This window comes from Pseudorca crassidens, chromosome 19 (assembly GCF_039906515.1).
Source record: "Pseudorca crassidens isolate mPseCra1 chromosome 19, mPseCra1.hap1, whole genome shotgun sequence".
Lineage (NCBI taxonomy): Eukaryota > Metazoa > Chordata > Mammalia > Artiodactyla > Delphinidae > Pseudorca > Pseudorca crassidens.
Genome location: NC_090314.1, coordinates 4,332,149 through 4,358,517, shown reverse-complemented (window position 1 = coordinate 4,358,517; position 26,369 = coordinate 4,332,149). Strand labels below are relative to the sequence as shown.

The 26,369-nt window shown below is 58.4% G+C and overlaps 2 protein-coding genes across 11 annotated transcripts in view; one reads left to right on the top strand and one right to left on the bottom strand.

Moving 5' to 3' along the window:
• Positions 1 to 26,369, bottom strand: part of EPN2 (epsin 2) — a 96,285-nt gene that overhangs the window by 44,042 nt on the left and 25,874 nt on the right. For 8 of the 10 annotated variants that reach the window (XR_010937620.1, XM_067716623.1, XM_067716617.1 and 5 more), the window contains 5 exons: positions 18,680 to 19,443; positions 2,717 to 2,829; positions 1,837 to 1,947; positions 1,219 to 1,311; positions 268 to 442 (listed from right to left, as the gene is read on the bottom strand). Coding sequence is in view for 9 of the 10 variants with exons in the window: in XM_067716623.1 (XP_067572724.1) it covers positions 268 to 442; positions 1,219 to 1,311; positions 1,837 to 1,947; positions 2,717 to 2,829; positions 18,680 to 19,274 (1,087 nt within the window). In the remaining variant the exon portion in view is untranslated. The remainder of the gene's footprint in view (positions 1 to 267; positions 443 to 1,218; positions 1,312 to 1,836; positions 1,948 to 2,716; positions 2,830 to 18,679; positions 19,444 to 26,369) is intronic. The other 2 variants (XM_067716622.1, XM_067716625.1) reach the window with 2 other exon arrangements.
• Positions 21,165 to 25,324, top strand: LOC137211965 (peroxiredoxin-1-like). Its single transcript, XM_067714766.1, is given in 5 exon segments — positions 21,165 to 21,249; positions 22,452 to 22,530; positions 22,634 to 22,841; positions 24,378 to 24,630; positions 24,633 to 25,324. Coding segments are annotated over 5 exon segments (1,029 nt in total). The 3' UTR covers positions 25,037 to 25,324.

Sequence of the window (26,369 nt, the reverse complement as noted above, 5' to 3'; positions counted from 1 at the left end):
CATGTCCGGGAGGAGGGACAAGCCCTCTCCGGGGCGTGAGGGCAGCGGAGAAGAAATCTCCCAAAGCAGAAAACCACTCACAACAGGACGAAGCAGAGCCCTGACCGCAGTCCCCGGGGGGCGCCCCGGGTCCCGCGGAGGCCTGGACACCCACCCCCACCACCCAGACCCACTCAGACCGCTGCCAGGCGAGAGGGGGCTGCGCGCCCTGCGGCCACTCCCCCGTCCAGCAGGCGGGCAGGGGAGGCGTACGAGGGAGGTCTTTACCGAATGACGGCCAGGGGTCCGAAGTGCTGCCGGGGGCTGCCGGAGCACCCCAGGGGTTGGTGTGGCTGGCTGAAGCGGAAGGGCCCCAGGGCTCCGCCTTCGGGGCAGCAGGGCCCGCGCCGGGCAGAGCGTCCAGCAGGTCCAACAGCGTGGTCTGCTGCGGGTGGGAGCCATGCTGTTGAGACGAGGACCGAAGAAAGAGGACAGTTTACCCTGCTGCCCTTGCGGCCAACGTCCGCCTGTGCCCCTCCCAGTGCAGAGGCCTTCTGGAGGGCCCAGAGGACCCGGGACTGCGCCGCCCCCCATCACCGCTTCTCAGTAAGGACCAGGCTCCACCCACACCGGCTATTTGCTGTGTGCCAAGCGCCCGCCGTCTGTCGACAGGTCCTTGGGGCTTCCCAGGAGAACAGGGGTTTTGCCTCCCTCCGAGACACGGCCCCCTGACCCGCCCGGCCCCCCAGCTGCCAGCGTCATCCAGGGCTCTCTCCCGGGGGCCGCCACACCCTCCTGCTCCCACAGCCAGCCTGGCTGCCCTCAGGGACCCCGCAGCACTGGAACAGGGAGGCCACTGGAGCCCTGGCCCTGCGGGAGGGTCTGTCTCCCGACAGGATGACGAGGTTGTCAGGGGCAGAGCCACGTCCAGTTCACCTTTAGGTCCCAGGTAGGAAGCCCGGCATAGAGTAAGGAGGACGCCGGCTTACCCTGGGCCAGGAAACTGTCCCAAAGCACTTGCCGCTTAGCGGCTTGTGGAGCAGCGGCTGGCGCTGCGCGGGGTGGGGGTCGGGGGGACGGAACTGAGGTGGGGTCAGGGGAGGGCCCAGCCCCTCGGGCGGATGTGTGTGTCACCCGCCCTCTCCTCACTGCCGCTGGCTGTGACGGCCGCTGGGGGTCGGGCCCAGGAGGGTCTCACACACTGACCTGCCCCCCACGCCCAGCCCGTGAAGCACTCACCTCTTTCTTTTTTGGAAATTTAACTGTGTCTCTGCGGCTTTCTTCCAAGGCCATCTGCAACCTGAGGTCATCTCCCCGCCTGAGGCGCTCTTCCTGTAGAGGACAATGGACCCTGAAGCTGGTGCTCCCGGCAACAACATCCCCAGGAGCCAGGCCCTCCTGGCCAGAGCCGGAAACCAAAGCCGTATCGCACGTCACTTCAAAGGAGGGTCTGGGGACGACGTGGACATGAGCCTCTCCCACCCCAAGGTGTGCCCGGTTGGGGGGGGGGGTGCCCACCCAGATGGGGGAAGGGAAATACTTGGAAAATACTTTTTCTCAAAATGAAAATGACTTCAAAATTCTTTCTAACTGTAGAAGCAATATGTCTCCTTATAAAACACAAACAACCCAGAAAGGAATTAGAAAGAAGACAGAAATCACAGGTCATTCCACCCTGCCCCCACTGTGTGTGCTTCCAGAAAATGAGTGTGTGTTTATATTTTATGATTTCTAACAGAAATGATTCGTTATATTTAATTTATATTTATTCAAGGCACAGTCAGCATATATAAAAAGACTGGGCCGACCTAGCTTTTTTATACAATACAATGATTAAATATAAGTAAACACACTCACTGCGTCTTCACCATAAGACAGGAGCAAGGAACTACAACGGGCTGGCCCGTCCGTCTGCCCCATTTTCCCCATGAGAGTTCTGCACCTCCCGTCGACGGCAGGCCGCACGTCCTGAGTGGACAGAGGGGCCCTGCCGGGAGCTGGTCGCTACATGGACCTCTGGGATATTCCAGTCACCGCGGGACCCACACCTGCCTCTTCCATCCGACCCCCCGCTGTCTCTCAACAGCACTGCCAGGCGAGAGGGGCCGCAGGCCTCGCTGCACTCCTTTGCCTTTTTTAACCAAAGGGCAGCAAGTCCAGCCTGAAAGCGGCAGCCAAGGGCCGACCCCTTTGAAGGCTGCTCCTTTCCCTTATTCTCCATCTTTTTTGTAAAAACCTGTTTTTTTTTTAAATTTATTATTTATTTATTCATTCATTCATTTATTTGGCCGCTCCGTGCAGCATGCATGTGGGATCTACTTCCCTGACCAGGGATCAAACCCGGGCCCCCTGCACTGGGAGCACGGAGTCCTAACCACTGGACCATCAGGGAAGACCCTCTCCTTCTCCATCTTAATGTAACGTGTGCTTATAAAAGAAAAACTGCACACATGCCCACGTCTGAATGTCAGACTCTCATCTCCTGGGCATTTCCTCCCAGCCTCTGTCTCATCCTTTTCTGGGTCCAGATGCTCTCGACCCACCTTGCAGATTGTGGTCCGCACTCGGCGATGAGGGCTGTGGACACTTGGCTTGGAGCCCAGCCAAGCGCGCGGGAGCGCTTCCAGGAAGCACCTCTGACCGATGCGTCCCCAGGACCAACTAGCGAGAGCCCCTCGTCCGTGTGAGTGCGCCCGGGCCCCGCCCCACAGGGGCGCGCATCCCTGCTGGCACCCACCTGCTCGGCCACCTCTCTGCTCATGGCCAGCGCCAGCTGCAGCTGCAGCTCCTCTTCCCCGCTCGTTTGCGGCCGCGCCTGCTCCAGCTCTGAGGACACCCGTGGGGAGGTGGCTGCGGGGGAGGCAAAGTCAGCGTGAAGGACCAGCGCTCCCTGGCCTGCCGCCCGCTCCCATCTCACACCCACAGGGCCACCCTGGCTGGGAGACGGGGCTCTGCGAATATGCTGTGCGCACAGCCAAGGAACGTCACAACTACGCCAGCCACGCAGTGCTCGCCAGGACAAACGCCCTGGGCGGCCAGTTCAGGCCTCTCAGGAGTCAGAGCCTATCTCCACTGCACGGCTTCAAGGAGAGGGGCTGAGTTTTTACAACGTCGAGAGCACAGTTCTGGAAAAGCTGGGTCAAAGATCATTCAAAGAAGGACATGGCCTCTGTGGACTCGCTCCTCTCAAGAACCCCCCTCGCATGTGTAAGAATGTCACCGTATCTCCCGGTCCTAAGGACATGGAAAATGAAGACCAAACATTTCTGCAGTAACCCTGAAAATTTTTGTTTTTTAAGTAAAACTGCATGTTGACTTGAAAAAAAAAAAACATACGCAGCCATTGTTTGCTTAAGTACTTAATCTAGCTTAAACATCTGAAGCAGCACCCGCCTTGATGAAGCAGTTCTGATGAAGGGATGAGATGTGAATTCCCAGCTGGTTCCCAAAGAAAGGGGTCTTCGCACAACCCCACTGTGGCCAGGCTGGGCCCCACATGTGGAGAACGCTGGGCTTACGCACCATCACGCTTCCTGCGCCAGGGAGCCTGGGCGCCCGCAGAAACCAGACATGAAGCTTCGGGAGCAGCAGCCCAAGAGTGCGCCACCCCTGCCCGCCGCCCCCCAGGACAGGAAATCTCAGCGCGAGCCCTGCCACCCGGAGAGCTGTGGAGCCACCGCCTCGGGTGCCCCTGCCCTGTCCTCCCTCTGGTCCTCCGGGGCCGGCCTCCCGCCAGGGCTGGGTCAGCACTCCCTCTCTCCCAGCACCCCTATTCTGCAGTTTGGTGGGTCATGTCAGAAGGTGCTCCTAGGGAAGGGCCCAGGCTCGTCTTCCCACCATCACGTCCATCCGCAAAGTCTGACAAAGCAGCTGGCAAACGCCCACTGCGTGGATAAATGGGCAGATGGAGGGACGGGCAGATGGAGGATCCCACCGCATGGCCGAGGGGCAGTTGTTGAAGACGCTCTGGCTGTATATTCGTCTGCCGCCCTCTTCCATTACATCCCTTCCAGCAGACCCAGCCCCCAGCACTCACGCAAAGGCTACCTCTGCCCGAATCTCCAACCTACGCTTGCCCCTTAGGATCTGCCTCTTTGGGAGAGAGTGAACGGTGGGGAATGATGCCTGAGACTGAGGTTTCTAGACGGCTGGGCTCTGGCTACAGTGAGCAAAACGGGAGAAGAGGCGAGATGCAGTTAGGGTCCTGGAAAAACCCACAGGAGAACAGGCGAGGCTGCAGGGGCAGTGCAGGGCGGGGGCTGTAATCGGCACCACTCTGTCCTACAATTTAGGAAAGACACGTACAACACACGGCAGCGAGATTTCATCTGGGACAATCACATGGCCTGAAGCACAGTGTGTCCACTGTGATTTACTGTCAACCAAGAGAAACATTAAAAAAAAAGCCAGCAACCAATTGCCTCATGTCTACTCTAAGCTAGTGAGCAGGTCAAACAGCAAAATGCTGCAGTTATCCAAAAAACACCAACATATTTTTCTAAATAAAATCAAGTCAAATCCCAGCCTAGTGCGTCGCCCCAATTAGATTTTCCAAAGCATTTCTTAAGAAATAAAGCTAGATGGTAACAGAATGTCCTCAAATCTACCTTAATAATTTTATTTCTTAACAATATACCAAAACAAAAGCACATTTTTGGTTGGTTTGTTTCCAAACTTCACCTCTGCCCGTCACAGGCGGCAGCTCTGGCTTCCTCGTGCTCTAGAAGCAACATCACCACCCAGACTGGTGGGAACAAAGGAAGCTGGCCAGTCGTGGGGGACAGTGTGGGGGGACTCCTGTGGCGCACGTGGCTCTCCCGTCCAGGTCACAGCCACTCGGCCGCCCGTTCCCAGCCTCCTTCCTGGTAAGAGTCTCTGAGGCTGCTTCCCAAAAGCCTCAGCTTACAGCAAGCACGGCGCATCCGACGCCCTTCATTTACTCCCAGATGGAAACCAGGAGTGAAGACAGGAGAAGACCTCAGACCCCATTCCACACCCCGAAAAGCCCCCTGAACAGAGAGCCCCGTCTTGGCGGGGAAAGCCGAAACTGGCCTAACGGTGGGACCCGGATGAATGGGCCGGGCTCTGCGCAGGGCCTGCCAGAGACGTGAGGCCCCCCTGTCCCCCGAGCCTCTCGGCACAGCTGCGAGGCCAGCCCAGCTTCAAATGCAAACGTGCACGTCTGCACCCCACACAGCTGACGCTGCTGGAATAACGTGTGGCCGGCACACTCGGAAATAGCTCACCACATCAGTATGGAAATTAGACAAAGGGTATTCCCCTAAACGCTGTGGTTTTCATAAGAGGAGGCACGGCTCTCAGTCACGCAGTTGGAAGAATTCACAGCCACCAGCCCACAGCGTCAGCTGAGCTGCACACGGCGGTCTCAGCTGCGAGGGAGGCATCCGGCGGAGACGTTCCTGCCTTAGTGACAGCATCTCGTCTCCACAAAGGGCCTCTTGTGCCCGAGGACAGGACAGTGGACACAGAGGTGGTGGTGAGAGGGGCCTGAATGGGCCCTTCTGACCCCCGGAACCTGGCCCTCGCCCCACTCTGACGATCTGAGTTGTGTGACGAGGGTCCACAACTCATGGGGACAGTGGAAGAAGCAGGGGTTCAAGGGGCTGGCCGCTCTCGGGTCTCAGGCTGCTTTCTGACCCAGCACCCTCTCGAGGGAAGACCGGCACCATGCGCACAAGCAAATCACTCCACGAGCAAGCGTGTCACCACCCTTCTCCTGCAGCTGAGACGGGCCCGTGGGGAGAAGCACGAAGCCTTCACCTGCTCAGTGGGCCCCCCGTTCACCCTGTCCAGTCTGCTACCCTGGCTGAGAAAGCTCGGCAGGGGAGGTTGAACAGGGAGCCTACACAAGCCCAACAGCTCCCGCAAAATACAGGCTAAGACGAGAACCAGAAACACCGCTGGCGTCTCCTGCAGGGCCTCCCGACCTCACCTCGCTCGCCTGCTCCAGGGACCGGCCGACCCACACGGGTCCCCAAACGCGCCCCTAAAACAAAGGCACTTCAGATGGGCAAGGTCGGGGAATTTCAAAAGAAGAAAGCAAAGCAGACAAGGTAATAGAAAAACAGGAAATTGCTGCTTCTCGCTGGCTACGTTTTGCAGTGTTCCTAGAAAGCACGTAAGCGGTGTCTGCAGTCACGGACGCCGAGTGCAGGGCACAGACTCTGCAGACCCAGCTGGCCCAGAGGCGGCTCTGCACGGGGACTTCTCGTAAAGCCCTAGCACGCAGGCTGTCGCCGGGGTACACGAGGCACGTCTGACAACCTAGCAAGAACGCAAGGTCGCCAGGCAGCGGGGCTCCAAGAAGACCCCATCTGGATCCAAGCACTGCCACCACCCTAACAACCCCGTGCCCGACAGCTGACGGGGATGCTGGGGCTCCCGTCCCGTCCCCACCCTATAGCAGCAGGGGGACCGCACACGAATGGCCACCTCTCTGGGCTTCTGCTTCCACGTCTATGAAGTGTGGGGGAGGGAGGGAGGGTCAGGAGGACCCAAGACACAGCAGCCCCCCAACCTGGGGGCCAGGCCTTGCCCAGGTCACTGCTCTCCACTCTGTCCACAGCCACCAGACGGCCCCCTCCATCTTGCACGGCAGAAACCAGGGACTGGTACGCGCTCTGGCCCCGGACCTCCATGGGCAGAGGACCGTGGCTCTGGCGGCCGGGGCCTCCACCCTCCTCTTTCTGCCGGTCTCTGAAGGAGGGGCTGGGGAGCCGGCACTGAGCCCAGGGGCAGCTTCTGCCCCCCAGTGACTAGCTCCCCGGTCCAGCTAGGTTCCTTCCTTGTTACTGAACTGCAGCGAAGTGCTTACTGGGTCTTCCTCAATGTGGCGACAACCTCCTGTGTTCCACCAGCCGTTTCCCGAGTCACCGATGACCCTCGGCCACCAAGGACACTCCCACACAGAGTGGAGGCTTTTGAGCCCGTTCCCCAGGGAGACGCTCCAGGGCCCTCCCTCTCCCAGCTCACAGGCAGAAGAGGAAAGACTGCTTTTAGTCAAGCGAGGCAAATTAGGAGAAAATAAGCTCAAATCACCCCAGGTTAACATTGAAAAAGAAAAAAACCATAAATACATTGTGGAAAAGCCAAAGAGCTGCAAGATGTGAAGCGCCTGAAGGACCACCACAGCCGGGTGACCTTCAGGACGAGGGGGGGACGTGAGACTTCATAGCGGAGGGGGGACGTGGCCAAGCCCTGCCCGTCGCCCACCACCTGACGGCCCTGGCAACCCCCCCCCAACTGGATTTCAATGCAGACTCCACATCTGATTCCAGTTCACAGAAGAACAGGGCGAGGACTGAGGCAGCAGGTGGACAAATCCAGACCTCGGGCCACTCTGCAAGATGGCCGGCCCTGCGTCTCAGCACATCAGCGTCGTGAGCACAGTACGACTGCAGGGGCAGGACCTCCGAGCGACCGTGCTGCTGGTGGTCTCGGTGTCGACAGTGGGCAGACAGGCACGCGGGCGGGGGTGAGACGGTCCTGACGGCTGCTGTGTACTCTGCCAGGTAGGATGACAGGCAGCCTGTCCTCACCGCCACGTTGATGGGGGAGGGGAGATGCCAGAGCCTGTTTTAAAGACTTCAGCATAAAAGGAAGCGAGGGCCACCCCTCTTTTCCTGCCCCCACTCCTCTCCCCAGAGGAAACAGCTGTTGACATTTTCTTGCGATTCCACCCAGAAAACACAAACACGTGCTCTTCCCTGGCACTCACCCACGGGCGTCTACTCACTGCCGTGCATGGGCCCCACCCAGGGCGCTGTTTCGGCCCCGGGAGAGGGGGCGTCTGCGAGCATGGGCCCAGACCCAGGCCCTGCAGCTGCTCAATCCTCCACACCGCGGCTTCCTCACCCGCAGGACGGAAACAGAGTCCCCACCGCCTCGGGCTGTCCTGAGGATCAGACCAGCTCCTGTGGGAGTGCCTGGCACGCGACAGGTGTACCACACCTGGCGCCTCGCTGGACCCTCAGTCCGGGCGGGGTCCTGCCGCCAACCCCGAAGGCCAGGGCTGAGGCCCGGAAGTGAGGTGGCTCGCCAAGGCGCCCCAGCCACGAGGGTCGAGGCTGATCTGAGGCCTTGCTCTGCATCATCGCTCGCTCCCACAGAGGAGGGAACCGGGGCCCAGAGACGTCACAGCGCCACTCACAGCAGGAGGGGAACTCAGAGCCAGCCTCAGAGCCCTGAGGTGCTCTGTGCGCTCAGTCCTTGACACTCGCACACGCCACACCTGGCGCGTCTCCAGGCCTGAGGCCAGTCCCTGCTCTCCTGGAGCTTGTGTCCCAGTGAGGGGGGACAAGACACACACACACAGAGGGGAGGTGGGTCAGGGTGAGGAGAGCCTGTCCTGTGCTCAGGTCTGACAGAGACACTGCAGAGGGGCCTGGGCGGCAGCAAGGACACCAAGCAGAGAGCGGGTGGGGGCTTCGCCTGGGTGCAGGGGGAGGGGCTGGCATGGGCAGAGCTCCCAGAGGGCCATGACGGAAGGGCCCTGGTGGCGCCGGGGGCTCTCGGAGGGCCTTCAGGAGGGTGCAAGCCGAGCAGCGACGCCACCTGGCCGGTCCAGGGAGGATGGTGGGAGCTTGGGCCAGGGTGGCGGCTGTGAAGGAGGTGAGACGCGTTGGTTTCTGGATGGCTTTCACTGAGATTCTGTTACACCTGGCAACGTTCCTGGACCATCCGGCCCGAGGTCACGAGAGAACATCTGGGGCCCGGCCTGGCCTGGATGGTGCCGACCCCCGGCAGCCCAAACTCACCCTCCCACCGCAAGTGGCCTGTGCTGCCGCCCAAGCGGAGACTCAGCCCACAGAGAGCCTCCCCCTGACCGGGGGCTGGGGCACAGCTGAGCCCCAAGGCTGTGAAGTCCTGACCCCTGGGTTCGGAATGAGCTTATTTGGAAACAGAGCTGCTGCAGATTCATTTGTTAACGGTTAAGCTGAGGTCACACTGGAGCCGGTGGGCCCCGACATCCAACATGACACGTGTCCTTACAAGCAGAGAAGAGACGCAGGGGTGGACACAAGGGGAGGGCAGCAGCGTAGGCCACGGGACACCAAGGACGGCCACCACCAGCAGAAGCAGGGAAGCCGCAGGCAGGACGCTCCCCTGCGGGTTTCAGAGGATACAGCCCTGCGGACACCCTGATTTGGGGCTTCCGACCCACCTCTGGCGCTGAAGCCCCGGTGGGCGGCTCCTCTCCCAGCGTCGTCTCAGGCCCCGCCTCCCCGCACACAGGCCTCCACTCCCCAGGGCGGCTCACCAGCCCCTCCCCCGCACCTGGCACCTGCTCCGCCAGCCACAGAGGGCCCTAGAGTCCTCCAGTTCCTTCCTGCTTTCAGACCACACTCCCACTCCCGCCCCCCCCGCCCCTCCCTCAGGGAGGAAAGAGAGCCTGGGTCTCCCCGCTCGCCCTCCCCAGCAGGACGCTCTGTGGGCAGGGGTTCCTCTTGGACACCTAGAGCAGGGCAGGTGCTCTGCGGCCCGCAGAATGGGGACCTAGGCCTTCTACACCCCAGACCCGCCTGTGGCCAGGAACCTCCCCACCCTGGCTTGTTCCAGGCACAGAGCAGGAGCTCAGGCCCCTGTGTGTTCATTTTCTAGTTTAGTTTCCAGCGAGCACAAAGCTGTGACTCCCAAGGGCACAGCTCACACACGCGTCACCACCACCCTGAGACACGGGTGCTGCCACCGCAGCCCACGGACGCGGAAGCCAAAGCCCAGGGAGGAAGGAGCCAGCGCGGGAGACAGACAGTGGGGACGGGTGGGGCGGGCGCAGCAGAGACAAAAGGCTGCCCTGTCATCTGCTGGCAGGACTTAAGGCCCATCCTCTGCCTGAGAGAAAAGAGGGAGTCTGTGCTGCTCTCTCTGGGCTGCGGTGAGACCCTCCCCATTACGAGATCACCAGCTGGCGAGGTGGGGAAGGGAGGGCTTGTCCAAGACAGGAAGGGGTTGTTTCTCCTCACTCGTTTCCCGGGGGTCCCCATGGTTCCTGGTGCTCTGTCTACACCCATGGGAAAGTCGACCTTCACGGGGAGCATTGGGGCGAGGGTCGCACCCACAACTCCCCAGGCAGGAGCTCGGGAGGGAGGAGAGGGCTTGGAACACCGCAACTTCAACAAAGACGTAATTTCTCTCCTTCTTAATTCAATCATAAACTTAGGTTAAATGCCTACATCAGTTTCTTAGGGTAATACTTACAGACAGGAAACTCACTTTTTTTTTTTTTTTTTTTTGCGGTACGCAGGCCTCTCACTGCTGTGGCCTCTCCCGTTGCGGAGCACAGGCTCCGGACGCGCAGGCTCAGTGGCCATGGCTCACGGGCCCAGCCGCTCCACAGCATGTGGGATCTTCCCAGACCGGGGCACGAACCCGTGTCCCCTGCATCGGTAGGCGGACTCTTAACCACTGTGCCACCAGGGAAGCCTGGAAACTCACTTTTAAAATGAGTGTTTTACTCTTGCACTGCTGGTGGGAATGTAAATTGATACAGCCACTATGGAGAACAGTATGGAGGTTCCTTAAAAAACTACAAATAGAACTACCATACGACCCAGCAATCCTACTACTGGGCATATACCCTGAGAAAACCATAATTCAAAAATAGTCATGTACCAAAACGTTCATTGCAGCTCTGTTTACAACAGCCCGGAGATGGAAACAACCTAAGTGTCCATCATTGGATGAATGGATAAAGAAGATGTGGCACACATATACAATGGAATATTATTCAGCCATAAAAAGAAACGAAATTGGGCTATTTGTAATGAGGTGGATAGACCTAGAGTCTGTCATACAGAGTGAAGTAAGTCAGAAAGAGAAAGACAAATACCGTACGCTAACACATTTATATGGAATTTAAGAAAAAAAAAATGTCATGAAGAACCTAGGGGCAAGATGGGAATAAAGACACAGACCTACTAGAGAATGGACTTGAGGATATGGGGAGGGGGAAGGGTAAGCTGTGACAAAGTGAGAGAGTGGCATGGACATATATACACTACCAAACGTAAAATAGATAGCTAGTGGGAAGCAGCCGCATAGCACAGGGAGATCAGCTCGGTGCTTTGTGACCACCTAGGGGGGTTTTGTGACCACCTAGAGGGGTGGGATAGGGAGGGTGGGAGGGAGGGAGATGCAAGAGATATGGGAACATGTGTATATGTATAACTGATTCACTTTGTTATAAAGCAGAAACTAACACACCACTGTAAAGCAATTATACTCCAATAAAGATGTAAAATAAAAATAAGATAAAATGAGTGTTTTGATGGAAATTTCCATCTATTAAACTAGAAATGATCTTTCAAAAAATTTCAGTACCCATTTTGGGCTCAGGGGCTATCAACTGAGCACAGTCGGCCCCCCGGCTGGCAGCACTGCACCTGGGCCTGGTCCGTTGGGGAAACATTTGCCAATTTCAAGAGACAGAATGACGTTCATACATTTTCCCCACTACTTTCACTTCTGGGAATTCTACATTGAAGACAATGAAGAATCTCAGAAAAGCAGGCTTTCTGCCCAAAGACGCTGACCACGTGGCTATTTACACTGTGAGAACCTGGAAACAGCTGTGACTGGGGTGGGAATGGTGAGCGACCCCTGTGAGGGGCAGCTCCCTCAGGCACGGCAGTGTGTGCAGCGCCCACATTAGCACAGGGGACACCCAGGAACCCAGACAGCACTGCCCCGTCCCCACCGTATGGACGTCTAACCTATCCAAACTTTAACCTATGAAGCCAAGTGTAGCTGTGTAGCAACACGGGAAATGCACGCAGGAAGTGAGGTGAAAAAAATCAGTGACTGTAGTATTTGTCCTGGGAATCTGGTGGTAAGGAGTCAGCTAAGGGGTGACCTCTGGGCCACTGCACCCCGTCCCACTGCACGCAGGGTTGAACAGCCTCGGACCTGCCTGCCCGGCCCCCTCGGAGCACTACACGTGTCGCACCACGAAGGTGTCCGCCTCTCCCGAACTGGAAGCCCACGGAGCGCGAGGCCTCAGCTGCCGACCGTGAGTCCTCACTGCCCAGCGCCGGCCCCGGCACCCTTGGGCTTATGAAGTGAGCGAACGAATGCACTCACCTTCTGAGAAATGTGCTTTGAAAAGGTCACGTGGTTATGAACAACACAGGTGTAATACTTTTTTACTGTCTGCACGGCATGAAACATGAGATTCCTTCTGCTCTCGTGGAACACACTTCACACCTGTGATCCGGATCTGTCCATACAGCCGCTTCCGGGGATGCGGGTCTGATCTGGCCTTCGCTTCCTCTTCAGAGTAAGAACCCACTGGCTTTGCTCACAGACAGATGGCCGTGACAAAGCCGAACCACCACCCATTCCCACAGGCCAGGCAGCTGGGGGGTGACGACAGCATGATACAGAAAGCAGGGACGCAGAGCTGCATCTACAACACATCTGCAATCCTAGAAAAGAAAACGCTTAGAAAAAATGTCCAGAAGGACATACACCCACATGGGAACAACAGCTGCCTGTGTGACAAGATTACGGAGTGTGTCCGTCTTCTTTTTGCATTTTCTACACCATCGGGAATGGACAGGCATTATCTTTATCATGAAAGATCTAGCAGAGTTCTTATTTGCCGCCCAAGCCGCGCTTACCAGTTAGACCTGGAGAGGCGGGCCACGGGGGCACTGGCCCGATGGGCTGGTCACCACACCGCCAGCTGCACCATGCTCCCCACCAGCAGGCCGCGGGAGGAGGCTCATCCCGCTGCAACACCCATTTTGAGCTGCTGAAAGTCGGTGAGTCGCCTGCTGACCGTGACTCTCTGAAACAGCGTGGCCGCCGGTGGTCAGCGGAAGTGACGGGAGGAAGGGCCCGCACTGACCAGGCCCGGAGCCTCCTGGGAGCTTCAGCGCCATGCTGCCCGCGCCCGCCCGAGGCTCCGACCTGTCAGATGTGTGCCGGGGCTCTGGGACACCTCGGGAGATTTAAAAGCTCCCCTCCCGGGCAGTCAGCTGGAGCCAGTGGCTTAGGGAACAGAGAAAGGGCAGTTGGCAAAATCGGGAACCGCATTTTATCACCAAACAAAATCTAACAGCTAGGAATCACACTGTTCTAAACTCAAAGTCTCAAGATACGGTACAACATTTCCACATTTCTGGAAAAGCCCACAAAGTGTGTTTGCAAAAGGCTAACAGAGGCAGACACCAATGGAGATGAGCACGTCACATCAAAACACCACCAAGAAAAAGAGAATTCAGGTCGATTTAGCATTCGTTCGTTCACTGCTTACAGAGCACCTCGTGGGTCAGGCACTCAGCCCTGAGCACAGGCTCCTGCTCTGTCAGTGCGAGGAGACAAAAATAAAAGAGAAACATACTCTGAAGACAAACACAGAATACGCGATATACAGAGATTATCCATAAATTATGGGATCTACTTTCCAACACAAAGAAAAATTAACCTTAGACCTTCCCTCTTATTTTTATTTATACTATAATTTTAAATGCCCCCTTCCTTCAAGCTGGGCATTGCAATCTGGCCACCACGCAGCCATGAATCAGACATGGCCCTGCTGTGTAACTCTTACTGAGCCTGACTCAAGCCCCGCTTTGCTTTTTTCACATCCACTACTGACAGTCTATGAAACGACACTTTGTGTACCTACACTTTTACGAAGGATGCTTTAAAGACAAAGGGACAGGTGTAGCTATTGCAGCCACACCTTCCATCTTCCCTGGCACACGGCAACATCAACAGCCTAACTGACAACCGACCCCCATCAGCAGCTCTGACAGCTGTTTCAACCTCACCCTCTGACAATCACAGGGCCCCGTGGGGTAACCAGCATTACACGAGGTGGACCACACAACCGTAAAATTGCCAGGGCTCTGGGTTCAGATGCTACGACTGAGTGGATCTGGGGGGGCGAGTCCATCTCAGTGTCCTTGCCAATGACCCCCGCCCCGCCGCTTCCTACAGGAAGTGAACGGGGACTGTCAGCCTCCGGCTGTTGCAGGCACTGCAGCCCCGAGCAGCCCAGACATGCGGAGGCCTCTCCACGGCACATTCAGACCCTGCTGGGGGCCCAAGCCCAAGAGGCAAGAACGAACACCTTTGACATCTGCCGCCTGGACAGACGTGTCACTACAACTGCCACCTCCGAGGGTCTGCTGGCGCTACCAAGCAGCCCACTCTTGATTCGATTTCCCACCTGAAGACGTGACAGCCAGCGCCGGCCTCTGCCGGACACACGCTGCCACCGAAGATCCGGGCTCCCGCGACGTGCAGAACACACCGGCTCCGGCGAGACGGGCTCCCGAGTGAGTCCCATCTCCCGCCAAATTCCTCGCCCAACCCCTTTGGGAGCAATCAGCCGACATGGGGCCCAAAGCCGGGTGGAAGGCCCCGGAGGTCTGGGCACACTCCCCGCCAGCTGGCTGGCCCTGCCTTCCCGATACCGGGGACCACTGGCTGGCAGCCACCACCTCTCAGCCCTGGGCGCACCCACCCCGTTCCTTTAAAGTGTGCCCGGGCATCCTCAGCCCCATCAGGTCCAGCCCTGTCCTCTCCCACCTGGGGAAAGGCAGGGGTCTCCCACCAGCCTCCCTGGGCCCACCTGGCCCCCCACACAGCCAGAGGGTCCTCGTGAACCTTCTCACCCTTCAGCAGGGTCCAATCCCTCCTCGGTTCCAAACCCTCCCCTGCTCCCAGCTAACTGAGTAAAAGGCAAAGGGCTTTCGATGACCCAGAGGCCCTCCACCCATCTACCAACGTGTGGCCGCTCCCCGTCCCTCAGGCCCAGCCTTGCCACTGCTCCAGCCCTCCGCCCTCCACCTGCCTAGGATGCCCTTCCAGACCTTGCACAGCCCAGCCCTCCTCCAGTCCAGGCTTGTTCTGGGCCTTCCCAGCACTCGGACCACCCTCCCCACTCCTCACACGCTGGGCTGTGCTGGGTTTGGGGTTTCCAGAGCATTCATGTGCAGCGTGCAGTACAGCGCTGACCACTCACCGTCTCTCTCCCCGTTAGTGGGAAGGGGGCACACGACAGAGGCACACGGTGGGAGCTCAAAACGCCCTTTGCTGAGGGAATGAGGGACTGTGGGTGCCCCAAGGCCGGCAGCAGCATGGTTAAGCCGGCAGGGGGAGCTGTCTGGGCGTCCAGGGCTCTGGGCTGGACCCTACAGGGACCCCTGGGACGGAAGGGCGCTCTCCGCGAGCCGGGATCAGGGCATCGTTTCTAAGAGGTGGGTGGGTAAGCAAGAGGAGGCTAAGAGCAAGGAAAGCAATCTGAAAGCGGGCACTGAACTGCAGCCATGCGCTGCAGGGGAAGGAAAGAACTCTACAGCTGTGTGTGGGAGACCCGGAGAGGATCCGACGGGCACAGCTCAGGACAGGAAGCCCTCCTCAAACACGATCACGGTGGGTAGAACAGCAGCTGAGGCCAGGAGTCGGCACCACGACCAGCAGGCCTCCCCTGTGGGGCCTGGGGTCCGACCTGGGCCCCTCACGAAAGTCTGCCCTGAATCACAGCCCGCATTTCACGAGACCAGTTTCTGACAGCCAGGTCAGTGGGACTCTCCGTGCTGGATTCCAAGCCAGTGTGTTCAAAGCAGAGCCTCCGTGTGCCCACGTCAAGCCCCCACCTTATGCGTGGCACTCAGGTGAGGGCTCAGCAAGGAGTCACGGGACAGCCCCCGGCAGCCCCGCAACGGGGAGGGTGTGAGATACGTAGAGGAAAGCACTCAAAAGGGTGACACCACGTAGCACGCGTTTGCCTAAAACTCATTCAGGGTTTGAGAAACTGCCTAAAAACAAAGTCGCTCACCCATTTTACCCTTAATTTCTCAAGAGCTGAAGGAAAAGAGAACTCCGTGTGGGCTGCGGGCCGAGCAACTTGCCGATGTGCGTGTGCGCGGGTGCCGAGTGGGGGGACCCACGGGCCCAGGCGCGGGGCGGCCCGGGCCTGGGCTTCACGTGCAAGCGTCCCAGGAGAGCTGGGGGCTAGGGGGACACAAACAGACCCCCCCCCAGTTACTCAACGGGTAGGCCCCGGGGGCACTGGGAACCTGCAGGCGCATCAGCGAGCCTTCCGGGGAGCCTTTGAAACACGCCTGCCCATCTCCCAACAGTGCAAAGCCGGTTCTCCCTGCGGAGTCCAGTCCAGGCCATGAGGGGAGCACAGGCGCGAAGGAAACATCCCAGAGCTCAACAAGGCGATCACACGGGCAACTGGGGGCAGGGGTGGGGGGCGATGTGTGTGAGGCACGATGAGCGGAAACCGTTTCCAGGTCGTTGGGAAGCGGCACAGAAGCGCCTCGCTGGCGCCCCTTCCGGTAAGAGCAGAAGAGAATGGAAGACTTTCTTCTCTGAGGCGGGGCCCCTGGGGACTGAAGGCAGATCAGACCGAGAGCATTTCCTTGTGGGCAACGCTGAGAACTGTTTTCAGTTTAACCTGCACCAGCTGTAGACTGTCCGGGATACACCATTAATCAATCCAAAGAGAAGCCTCATTTTCGTTACCCATTGAGTTAGGGACCTTCAAACACCATGACCTAGAATCGCAGCAGAGCGAACTCTGTTCCCCACGGTCACGGGGATCTCAGGAAGGACGGCAGTTCGCCGAGAAGCAAAAACCATCCCATTTTGTCCTCCACCCGGCACGTGTCCCTGCACTGCAGAGATGGCTCCCGGCCACCGGCGCTGAGGCCCAGGAGTGCCTAGCGGGGCGAGGCTGGAACCACGCACTGCGGCCAGGCGGCCCGGTCTTTCCCACGCCCGGGTCTGCGGCCAGCATGACCCCCTCCAATTCCTCAGGGAGCGGGACGCAGGGAGAGCCCAGCGGTCCCCAGGCCTTAGGTGAACAGCACCCCCCACCCCAAGGCCCTGAGCGCACACAGCCGCAAGCCAGGCCACGGGCCCAAGTGAGGCAGGGCTGGGCCAGGACTCCAGTGAAGCAGGAGGGCAGCCCCGGGACGGCGGGCAGGGCAGGAAGGGCGGGCGCTGGCTCAGTAGCAGCGGCTCCTTGCTCTGACCCTGCGGGGCCTCTGTGCGGTGCTGGGGACACAGCAAGGCCTCCAGTGCTGTGGGTCACAGACACACACACACACACAGTGACAGGCCGTCAGAGGGACAGGCAGCAGCAGAGGCCGGGCCCAGCGAATGGACCCGGAACATGCAGCTCGAGCTCAGGGTCTCAGGGGATGAGCCAGGACCACAGCAGCGCCGGGATGGGCCGGGGAGGCCAAGGCCGGTAGGACCGGACCCGAGGCCCCACCCACTCCTCCCTGCCCCGGAACACCCTCGGACTGATGGACGGGCCGCCGCCTCACCTAGACGACAATGACCGCAAAAGGCAGGCCAGAGGAGCAGCCCCCAGCGCCCATACAGCCCAAACGCGGCCACTTCCCCAAGAGGAGGCCTGGGGCCCGGGACCCAGCCCACCTGCAGGGGCCTTTCTCGGGTGGAGAGGGGCTCCCTGAGGGGAACACACAACTTCGCTTCTTAAGGGCAATCTTCCTTTTATGGTGCAACCTAGTGCAAGGGCAGCCCCTAGAGCCCCTGGGGTGCAGGTTCCATTTCTTTCAAGGGGTTTCACGAAGGTCACAGACTTTGCCTAAGCAGAGCCGTTCAAACTAAGTGGGAAAACGACAGGAACCAGAAGTGGGGCAAGAAACGCTGACCTCTCTGAGCTTGACAATCACTGAAGATTCTTAGAGGCAGGGAGTCTGACCTTACTATGCAAATCTCCTATTTGACACTTCTCAGGACGCTACTGAAACCTGCTGAACTAAGCAAGGTCCACAGCGGTTTGTCAAACTGCAAACAACTGCCTTAAAAAAAAAAGTTTTACGCTGACAGTGTTACTTATTCCAAAAACAAAGGGTGTGGTGACCTGCACTTTTGTTTTCACAGCAGGAAGAGACAGTTTCTGCATCCCCCAGCCCGCAGGCCGCCCGGACCCCCGCCTCGCCACCACACTGCGAAAGCAGAGAGGCACCATTCCAGGGACACGTCGGCGAATGACAAGGATGCCAACGTGGCTCCCGGACCAGCTTCCGTCAGGCCCTGAACCCCACTTCTATTTTTTGAGGTCTCCTCCAAACGCTGGGCAAAGACCCAGAGTCATCGACGTGCAAAGCGAGAAAACAGAGCAGCCCCTACCAGCACGGACCCAGCCGTGCGACCGAACGACTCTCGATCACAGGCAGGGAAGGCCTCGCCCACGCTGGCTACTGCAGAGGCTTCTGCCCTCTCCCTCTACAAGTGAGGCAGACACACGCCACCTCACCCCAAGATGCTCAAGCAGAACAGACACTGAGCCAGTCGGGAGCCCCACAGCCCAGTCATTAGGAAGACACTGAACATGAGGTTAAAGCAAGCAGGTGATCCAGGACAGCCAACCCCCGTTGCTAGGCAGCAGGAGCAGGCCAGGCCCTTCGCTGCAGAACTGCCCCAGGAGGAAGCAGGCGACTCGGCCTCCACGCCCGCCTCCCGCCCACCACCCCGGGCCAGCCCTGCCCAGGCAAACAGAGTCAGAGCTCAGAGCAGCAGAGGCTCTCAGGACCCCCGAGCCAGAGCGGCCCGGGGCCCAAAGCGCCTCTGGGACCGCAACTCCAGGCGGACTGAGGGCGCTGCCGTCGGCTGCCAGCAGCGAGAACGGAGGGGCCGCGAGCTCTGGCTCCGCCCCGGTGCCCAGCTCTCGGCCACTACTCACAGCCGTGGTAGGAGGCCGGCGACCCCCCGGCCTTGCCGTACTCCTGCTCCGAGTAGCTGGTGGACAGGTTGGGCTGGCTGGAGCCCCGGCCGAAGGTGAGCTGGTTGCTGCCCATGCCGGTGGCCACCTGGGCCATGCGTTCCTTGGTCTTGAGCGCCTGGGCCCGCTCGGCCTTCAGCCGCTCCTCGTCCTTCAGCAGGGCCACCAGCTGCTTGGCCTTCTCGCGCACGTTGACGCCCTGGTCCTTGCCGTCGCGGTCGACGTACTGGAAGTCCTTCAGGGTCTGGATGGCGAAGATGTTCTCACGGCACTGCTGGGCCACGCGCTCCGAGCCCGTCTTGATGAGGTAGTCGAGCAGCGTCAGCGCCTTGTACACGTGCCGCCAGTTCTTGCCGTGGTCGTTGAGCCGCTTCCACACCATGCTCATGATCTCCGAGAAGGCCACCACGTTGTAGGTCAGGTCCGCGATCTCCGTCATCAGGGAGCTGGACGGGCCCCACGGGTCGTTGGAGGTGGCTTCCCGGACTTTTATTTCGGCTTCCGAGTAATTGTTCACGATGTTTTTCATCTGCCGTCTGATAGACGAAGTCGTCATCTTTACTTTCTCTGTGACAAATGTAAAGCCCTTCAAAGAGAGAAGCTTCCCTGTCCCAGGCAGGTTCGCACCCCGTGAAGGTTCAGTCTCCGTAATGGGTCTGGAGCAGGGTCCCTGATGGTCATTTCCTCTGTTGGAGCCTCAGGTCCGAGAAGCTGGAAGCCATGACCTAGAGAAAGAAGACAAACGTTACTGTGCACGAGCCCCCCACCCCCGGGACGGCAAGCATTTTGCAAACAGCAGGCACTGGTCAGCCAGGGCGGTGCGTGGACGTCCTCCAGCCCCCAAGGACAAAAGAGATGCCATCTTCCCTTCAAAACTAAGATGAGATCGATATTACAAGTTAAAAATGAATAAAGTTTGGGACCTCCCTGGTGGCACAGTGGTTAAGAACCCGCCTGCCAATGCAGGGGACATGGGTTCGAGCCCTGGTCCGGGAAGATCCACATGCTGTGCAGCAACTGAGCCCGTGCACCACAACCACTGAGCCTGCGCTCTAGAGCCCGCGAGCCACAACTACTGAGCCTTTGTGCCACAACTACTGAAGCCCGCGCGCCTCAATGAAGAGTAGCCCCTGCTCGCCGCAACTAGAGAAAGCCCACATGCAACGAAGACCCAACACAGCAAAAATAAATAAATTTAAAAAATGGTTAACTTTAAAAAAAAAAAAAGGAATAAAGTTTAAACTCAAGTTTAAGCCTCTGGAAGGAAAGCAGTAACACCGTAACTACTGTTCTATTTTCAAAACACTTCCACTGGATCGGCTCTGCTGCGATTGTGTTTTTCTTATAAATTTATTTATTGATTTGATTTATTTTTGGCTGCGTTGGGTATTCGTTGCCGCGTGCGGGCTTTCTCTAGTTGTGGAGAGGGTGGGCTACTCTTCGTTGCAGTGCGTGGGCTTCTCATTGCGGTGGCTTCTCAGGAAAGTCCCCGATTGTATTTTGATTGTATTTTTCTTCCACCGCCAGGCAAAAGCCAGCTAGAACAATCTAATGCCTGTCTACACTGGCTTGGGCACCACGCTTCTAACTGCGGGGGATTCTCCGTGACCACTTCTTCTGACTTCTTATAAAGGCTCCCAACTCCCCTTCTAGGGCAGGGCTCGGGCCCTCCACCGGGCTTTCAAAAGCCTCGGGCATCTGGCCCGAGCTGTGCAGTACAACCTTACAAATAATCTGGTTCTACCCCAATTTCCTCACTTCACAGAGGAGAAAACTGACGGCTACACATTCACAGGACACCCAGCCCTTTGCCACAAACACACCTCTCCAGGGAAGAAACATCTGCGGAGCTGGAGTGAGGGCCACACCTCTGGCCACGGGCTCTGGTCCAGAGTGTGGGGATCCCAGCTGGCTTGGTTGCCAGTGAGCGCCCAGCACTGTGCCTGACGTGGGTAATAAACACTGCTGATAGATTTGTGAAACAGATTAGAAACAGTCTCCCTTCCCTCAGGAAGGCACAGTCTGGCAGGGGACAGAGGTGAGCACAAGGCATCTGAGGACGCAAATCCAGAACAGCTCAGCCGGCTGCTGGGGGCCGCAAAGGCGGGCACGGAGAGCACTTTCTGCACAAGTGACCTGCAGGGAGGTCTTCAAAGGGGGAGACTTCTGGGAGGCAGCAGGGGAGTGACTGCTGGGTGATTCCTCTCCTCCAGAAGGAGGAGCCAGGCCCAGAGCCCACAGGGGCCGCCAAGGACAGAGCAGTGCAGCCGGGCGGGGACAAAGCCAGCAGCTGCCCCACACTCCACCCCACCCCAGCCGCCTCTGGGCCTCTGGCCTGGGAAGGAGGCGGGTGGCCTCGGGCCCGGCTCTCCACAAAAAGCCTTCCAGGTAAGGATCGTTCCAGCCCTGGTGCAGACGGGGAGCCTGGGCCCCCAGGGAGGATCCGATGCTTCGCCGCGACCCCTATGCTGGGCTGCTCCTGCCAGAGGGACGACGGACGGCCCCCACCGGCCCCATCCACAGCCTCAGAAGTGAGGGAACAGAAGTGTCGGGAGGGGAAGCTGCGGGAAATGCCCAGTCCGCACAGGGAGCCAGCCGACAGGGGGAGCACAGAAGCCCACCCTAGTGACAGTCGCACATGTGTCCCTCAGCAGGCCAGGAAGTCTGCTTCCTTCTGAAGCCACAGAGCGTACGGGCTTCCGCGTGGGTGGGCACAGCCTGCCCCCTCACTGACCAACCGGCTCTCACAAGCCCTCTACCGTGTGTCCCAGGACCAGGGCCAGGCGCTCTGATGGGGACCTGCGTGCGTGATGTGACCAGGCTGACCGTCCACGCCGGCGAGAAGACGGGCCTCCAAGGGGAAGGGCTCTGACGTCCCAGAGCAAACGCTTGCCAACGTCACACCAGTCACCCGAAGTCCCCAGGGCCCGGGCCCACCTGGCACTTTATCTATCACCCACGGGGGGCTCGGCAGGCACGAGCGCCCTGCTCCTCGGAGAAGCAGGTGGGCTGGAGAGACCCCGGCCACCTTCCTCCAGGTCAGGAGGCACTCCGAGGAGGCACGAGAGCAACGGTCCTGGTAAACAGGCCTCAAATGGTTAAAGATGTAATGAAAAGAAACCACGTCCTGGGGGAGAGATACTGTGTCAGGCTCTGCTGCCCATCCTCTAGTCTGGTGCCCTCCCAGGGTAGGCTGCGAGGCCCAGCCAGGGCACCCCCTGAGCCTCCCAGGCCCTTGGTGGCAGAGAAAAGGCAGCCGTTCCCACGAGCGAGGGCTGGGTGCCTCTGCCCTCCCGGACCCAGGCTGGGAAAGGAACCCGGACAGCTGAGAAAGAGGGGCTACGGCCCAGCTTGCAAGGACACCTGTTAGCAGTCTCTCTGAAATACTTCGGCTTTGAGAGGGGAAAAGCTAATGAAATACTTGTTACAGTCAGAGAAAGCATAGGAATGTACTGTGAACAGCTGCGTGCTGTTTTCCTAAAGCTACAGAAAGGGCGAGATGGGGGTAAGCAATTCCTGAAGGGGAAGGGGCCCCAAAGGCGCCTCCGAGGAACCATCCTCAGGGCCCACCTGCTCCGCGCCTGCCTCACCTGAGACTGCAGGTGAGTCTCTGACGCTGTGAGGGGCCTCCTGGGCCCTCAACGGAGGATGCGGGCACTGTGGGTCCATCCCACTCGCCCCGCAGACCTCAGACCTCGTTTTCCCATTTTGAAACCTCCCCCCTCCACCCCAGGATTGCCTGTAAACGCCCAGACATCTTCCTGCCAGCAGACACCCGCCGGGGCTGCCCTTAAAGCCCCGACACTCCCCAAGTGCACACCCAGCCCTGAGCTCTGTTCTCTTCTCGCTCTTTTCTGAACAGCTTGCAGGCCCCACTCTCCAAACCTTCCTCCTCAATTTGCCTTCCGCTCCCAGCTTGCTGAGCCTGCAGAGCAGCAAGCAGGAGCCAAGGATGGAGCTGGACAGGACAGGACACTGCCTGAACCTGCGGGCCCACCTGGGCCCGAAGCCCCGTACCCTGCACTTCACAGCTGCAGGAGTCCTCGCGGCCACGTGTAACCAGCAGCCTGTGCGCTCCGTCCTGGGCAACAGCCAAAGAGCACACTCGGAGCCTCCAGGACAGGTGCGGGGACTCCAACCAGGCCCCCAGGCACGGCTGACCCACAGCCCAGGCCGACCGAGGAGCTGCATCCCTTAGTCCTCGACACGCAGGCACCCCAGCCGAACTCTGGGATCATCACTCTTTTCCGAAAGCAGCTTATAATGGTGACCGTAAAGTAACCACTGGATCACATTTGCCGAGGACAGGCTAGGGCAGAAAAATTCTGGCATATCTGAAAACACGACCAGAATTCGACTGACAGTGGAGACTAGAAATAGACTGAATAAAACAGCAAATAGAACAAAACTAAAAAAAACAAACAAAAAATTCCGAGGCTAGAGTGATGCCCCTGGAGGCAGGAAGAATTCCACAAAAACATGCTCCGAGGGCCTGCAGAGCTGGGTGGGGAAATTCCTTCCAAATCTGGAGTCCCGGACCAACCGTGGGAGGGAGAAGCTCTCCGTGGTCCCGCAGCCCAGGTGGGTCCCTGCTCAAAGCCCACGTGTGCCTCGGCTATCGTGCTTCTGTGATGGGGCGTGGCTGGCCAGGCACGGAGAAGATGCAGTCGGTCGGGGTTTCCACCAACCCCCACGGAGACTTCGGGGGCTTTTCAGGGATCAGGGATCATTATCAGGGACCAGGACCAGCTATGAGGGAAAGGCAGCAAACGCCTCTCGCCTCCCCAAACCTAACAGTCACAGGCCAGGCCAGTCACGAGCAGTAGATCCCGCTGAATGAATGTACCCCAGACGGCAGCTCGCACCATCTGCATCTGGCAGCCTCCTGCGACTTCCTCAAGGCAGGTGACAGCCTTCACACCCACGGGGCTGGGGTGGGGGGAGCAGAGGGCCAGCCAGAAAAGGAAACGTCGCTGGGTAGAGAAATCAAATTTTATATCTCTATCCCAAAAGCGGGCTTAAAGAAAACTTTGCATTCATGTACTGAAAGAATTGCAAAAACGAACATGACACTTAACTTCCAGATGATAAAGCAGGTAGTGAAACCGCCCACACAGGAAGAGCCCCGGGGTGCCAGTGAACTGGCTGTAGTGGGGCCTGATGGCCCTGCCCCCATGCTGGATGACCCCTGCCCCCTCTAACTACCCCCCTAAAGAGCCCCTGGGGCTTCTCCCAAGACACGACAGTCGCGGAACAAGCAGAGGAAAATTCAATGTCAGACATCCTCCTGTGGACTTCACCTGTTCTCGATTTTTCTAAAAGTAGAAATCAGTACTGAAAACACACATGAGGAATTTCGTTTTTCTTTATCAACGTGGCCAATCATTCAGTCTCTGGGAAGAGCAGCCCTGGGCGCAGATTACACAGGTGTTGAAACGTGGTCATTTTAAAGGATGATGTGAAGCAAGGACCGGGGTTGGGAGACATGGTTCTGGCCGTCCGACAACGCAGTCACTTAGAAATGGGGATGTGACAAGCTGCACCGCCCTCACAGGGTCGAGGATCAAACACCCTGACGGCTGGACCACGTGGATGCACAAACGTGCCACAGAGGACAGAGTCCCACCTCTGCCACTCCTCAGAGTAGCTTTGCAAATGACCAACCACAGACAACATTCTTAAAAACTCCGGCCAGCGTGTCTCCTTCCTGACTGTCCTCTGTGGCTTGTCCGTGAGACCTGCTGATAGCAGTAAGTCTTCAGGAAATGCCAAAATCGGGCACCGTGCCCCCCAGTTCGAAGATCTCAGCCCATCTGACTACAAAGGAAAATATGTTGTGTTCTGCTTTTGCCCTCTTGACCTCACCTGTGTGTGCCCCACGGAGATCACTGCTTTCAGTGACGGCCAGAGGAACTTGAGAAACTCAACTGCCAAGTGATTGGTGCTTCTGTGGATTCTCACTTCTGTCACCTGGCATGGATCATCACACCCAAGAAACAAGGAGGACTGGGACCCATGAACATTCCCTTGGTGTCAGACCCCAAGCGCACCACTGCTCAGGACCATGGGGTCTTAAAGGCCGATGGAGGCATCTCATTCAGGGGCCTTTTTATTATTGATGATAAAGGTATCCTTCGGCAGATCACCATAAATGACCTTCCTGTTGGCCGTTCTGTGGAGGAGACACTGAGACTAGTTCAGGCCTTCCAGTTTACTGACAAACATGGGGAAGTGTGCCCAGCTGGCTGGAAGCCTGGCAGCGATACCATCGAGCCTGATGTCCCGAAGAGCAAAGAATATTTCTCTAAGCAGAAGTGAGCGCTGGGCCATTTTAGGGCCAGGCTGCAGTAGGTGGCCATGAGAACAAAACCTCTTTTGTACTACTGTCATGCTTAAAACACAAGACCTTCCACTCAGCCCTGATGTGGTGTGGGACAGGACAGGCCTTTCCGGCAGGGGTTAGGGAGGCCAGCCTTTCTTCCTCTGGAGGGAATGGCCCGAGCAGTATTATGGGGCAGGCAAACTGATGTGTATAGTAGTAGGGTATCACTTTTGGTCTTTTGTAGTTTTATTAAACTTGAGCTGAGGAGAAAAAAAAAAAAAAAATCCAGCCAGAAAGCGAACAGCGTGGAGCGGTAGAGCACACAGAACCAGGAGCCGGGAAAGCGGGGATCAGGCCAGGCCCAGCCTCCCGCCCCTAAAGTGACGGGGCAGACCAGACCAGCCGAGCTGCCCAACCCTCCCGTCCCCAGGCCCTCTTTCTGACAAGTGGCTCAATTCCCTGCCATCTCCGTGGTGTCACGCGCGGCCCCTGCCCCAGGTCAGCCACAGAGAGGCTAGAGTTCCGGCAAGAAGCCTAGCGGTGCATGTTTCTTTGGCCTGTGCAGCTTCCTGCGGACCGTGGAGTATGAAGGGCAGCCCTCACAACACAGCCCCCCTCCAAGGAAGGCAGCTTGCACACGTGTGACCCCCGGGCCAGAGTCTCCATTCTAACATGCTGTGACTCTGCTACCAGAAATACCCACTAATGGTAGGTGGCAATGCCACCCAGAGACTGGGGGGGGGCAACCGACGGCTTCAGACCCACCCCACGGGGCAGGCCCAGTGATGGATTACAGTCCGATCAGTAGAATCTTCCAGCTTGAGCCATTTGGGAAAAAAGAAGAGCTACATGGGAAAATTTAGAATTCCCATGATTTCATGCTTAATTTAGACCTGGCCGGTCTCTGTGGTGGCGCTAAGTGCTGGGCTGTCGCCATGTCCTGAGGAGCCCGCGGGAGAGCGGAAGCCAAAGGGGGGGCTGTGGACCCCGCAGCCAGAATCCTGGTTTCAGGCTCAGCAGCGACCTGACAGTGTTCTCAAAAGGAGCTCAAGATGCTCGCCCAGAGGAAGCCCGTGCGGGTAAGGAACAGGTGCCTGCACGCTGTGTAAGTGCAAACCAAGGCCGTGAGAAGAAGGGGCAGTTGCTCACCTCGGCCCTTAAACCAGCAGGGCCGGGAGGTCACGTCCGACTCTCCCCACGTGGCCGTGCAGGAACGGGGCTCCCACGGCTTCGGGGAGTGACGGCTGATGTCCACGGGTCCTCACAGGCCCAGCCCAGGCCGTGCGGGGGGTGAACCAGAGCCCCAGAGACCAGAAGACGGGCGCACTG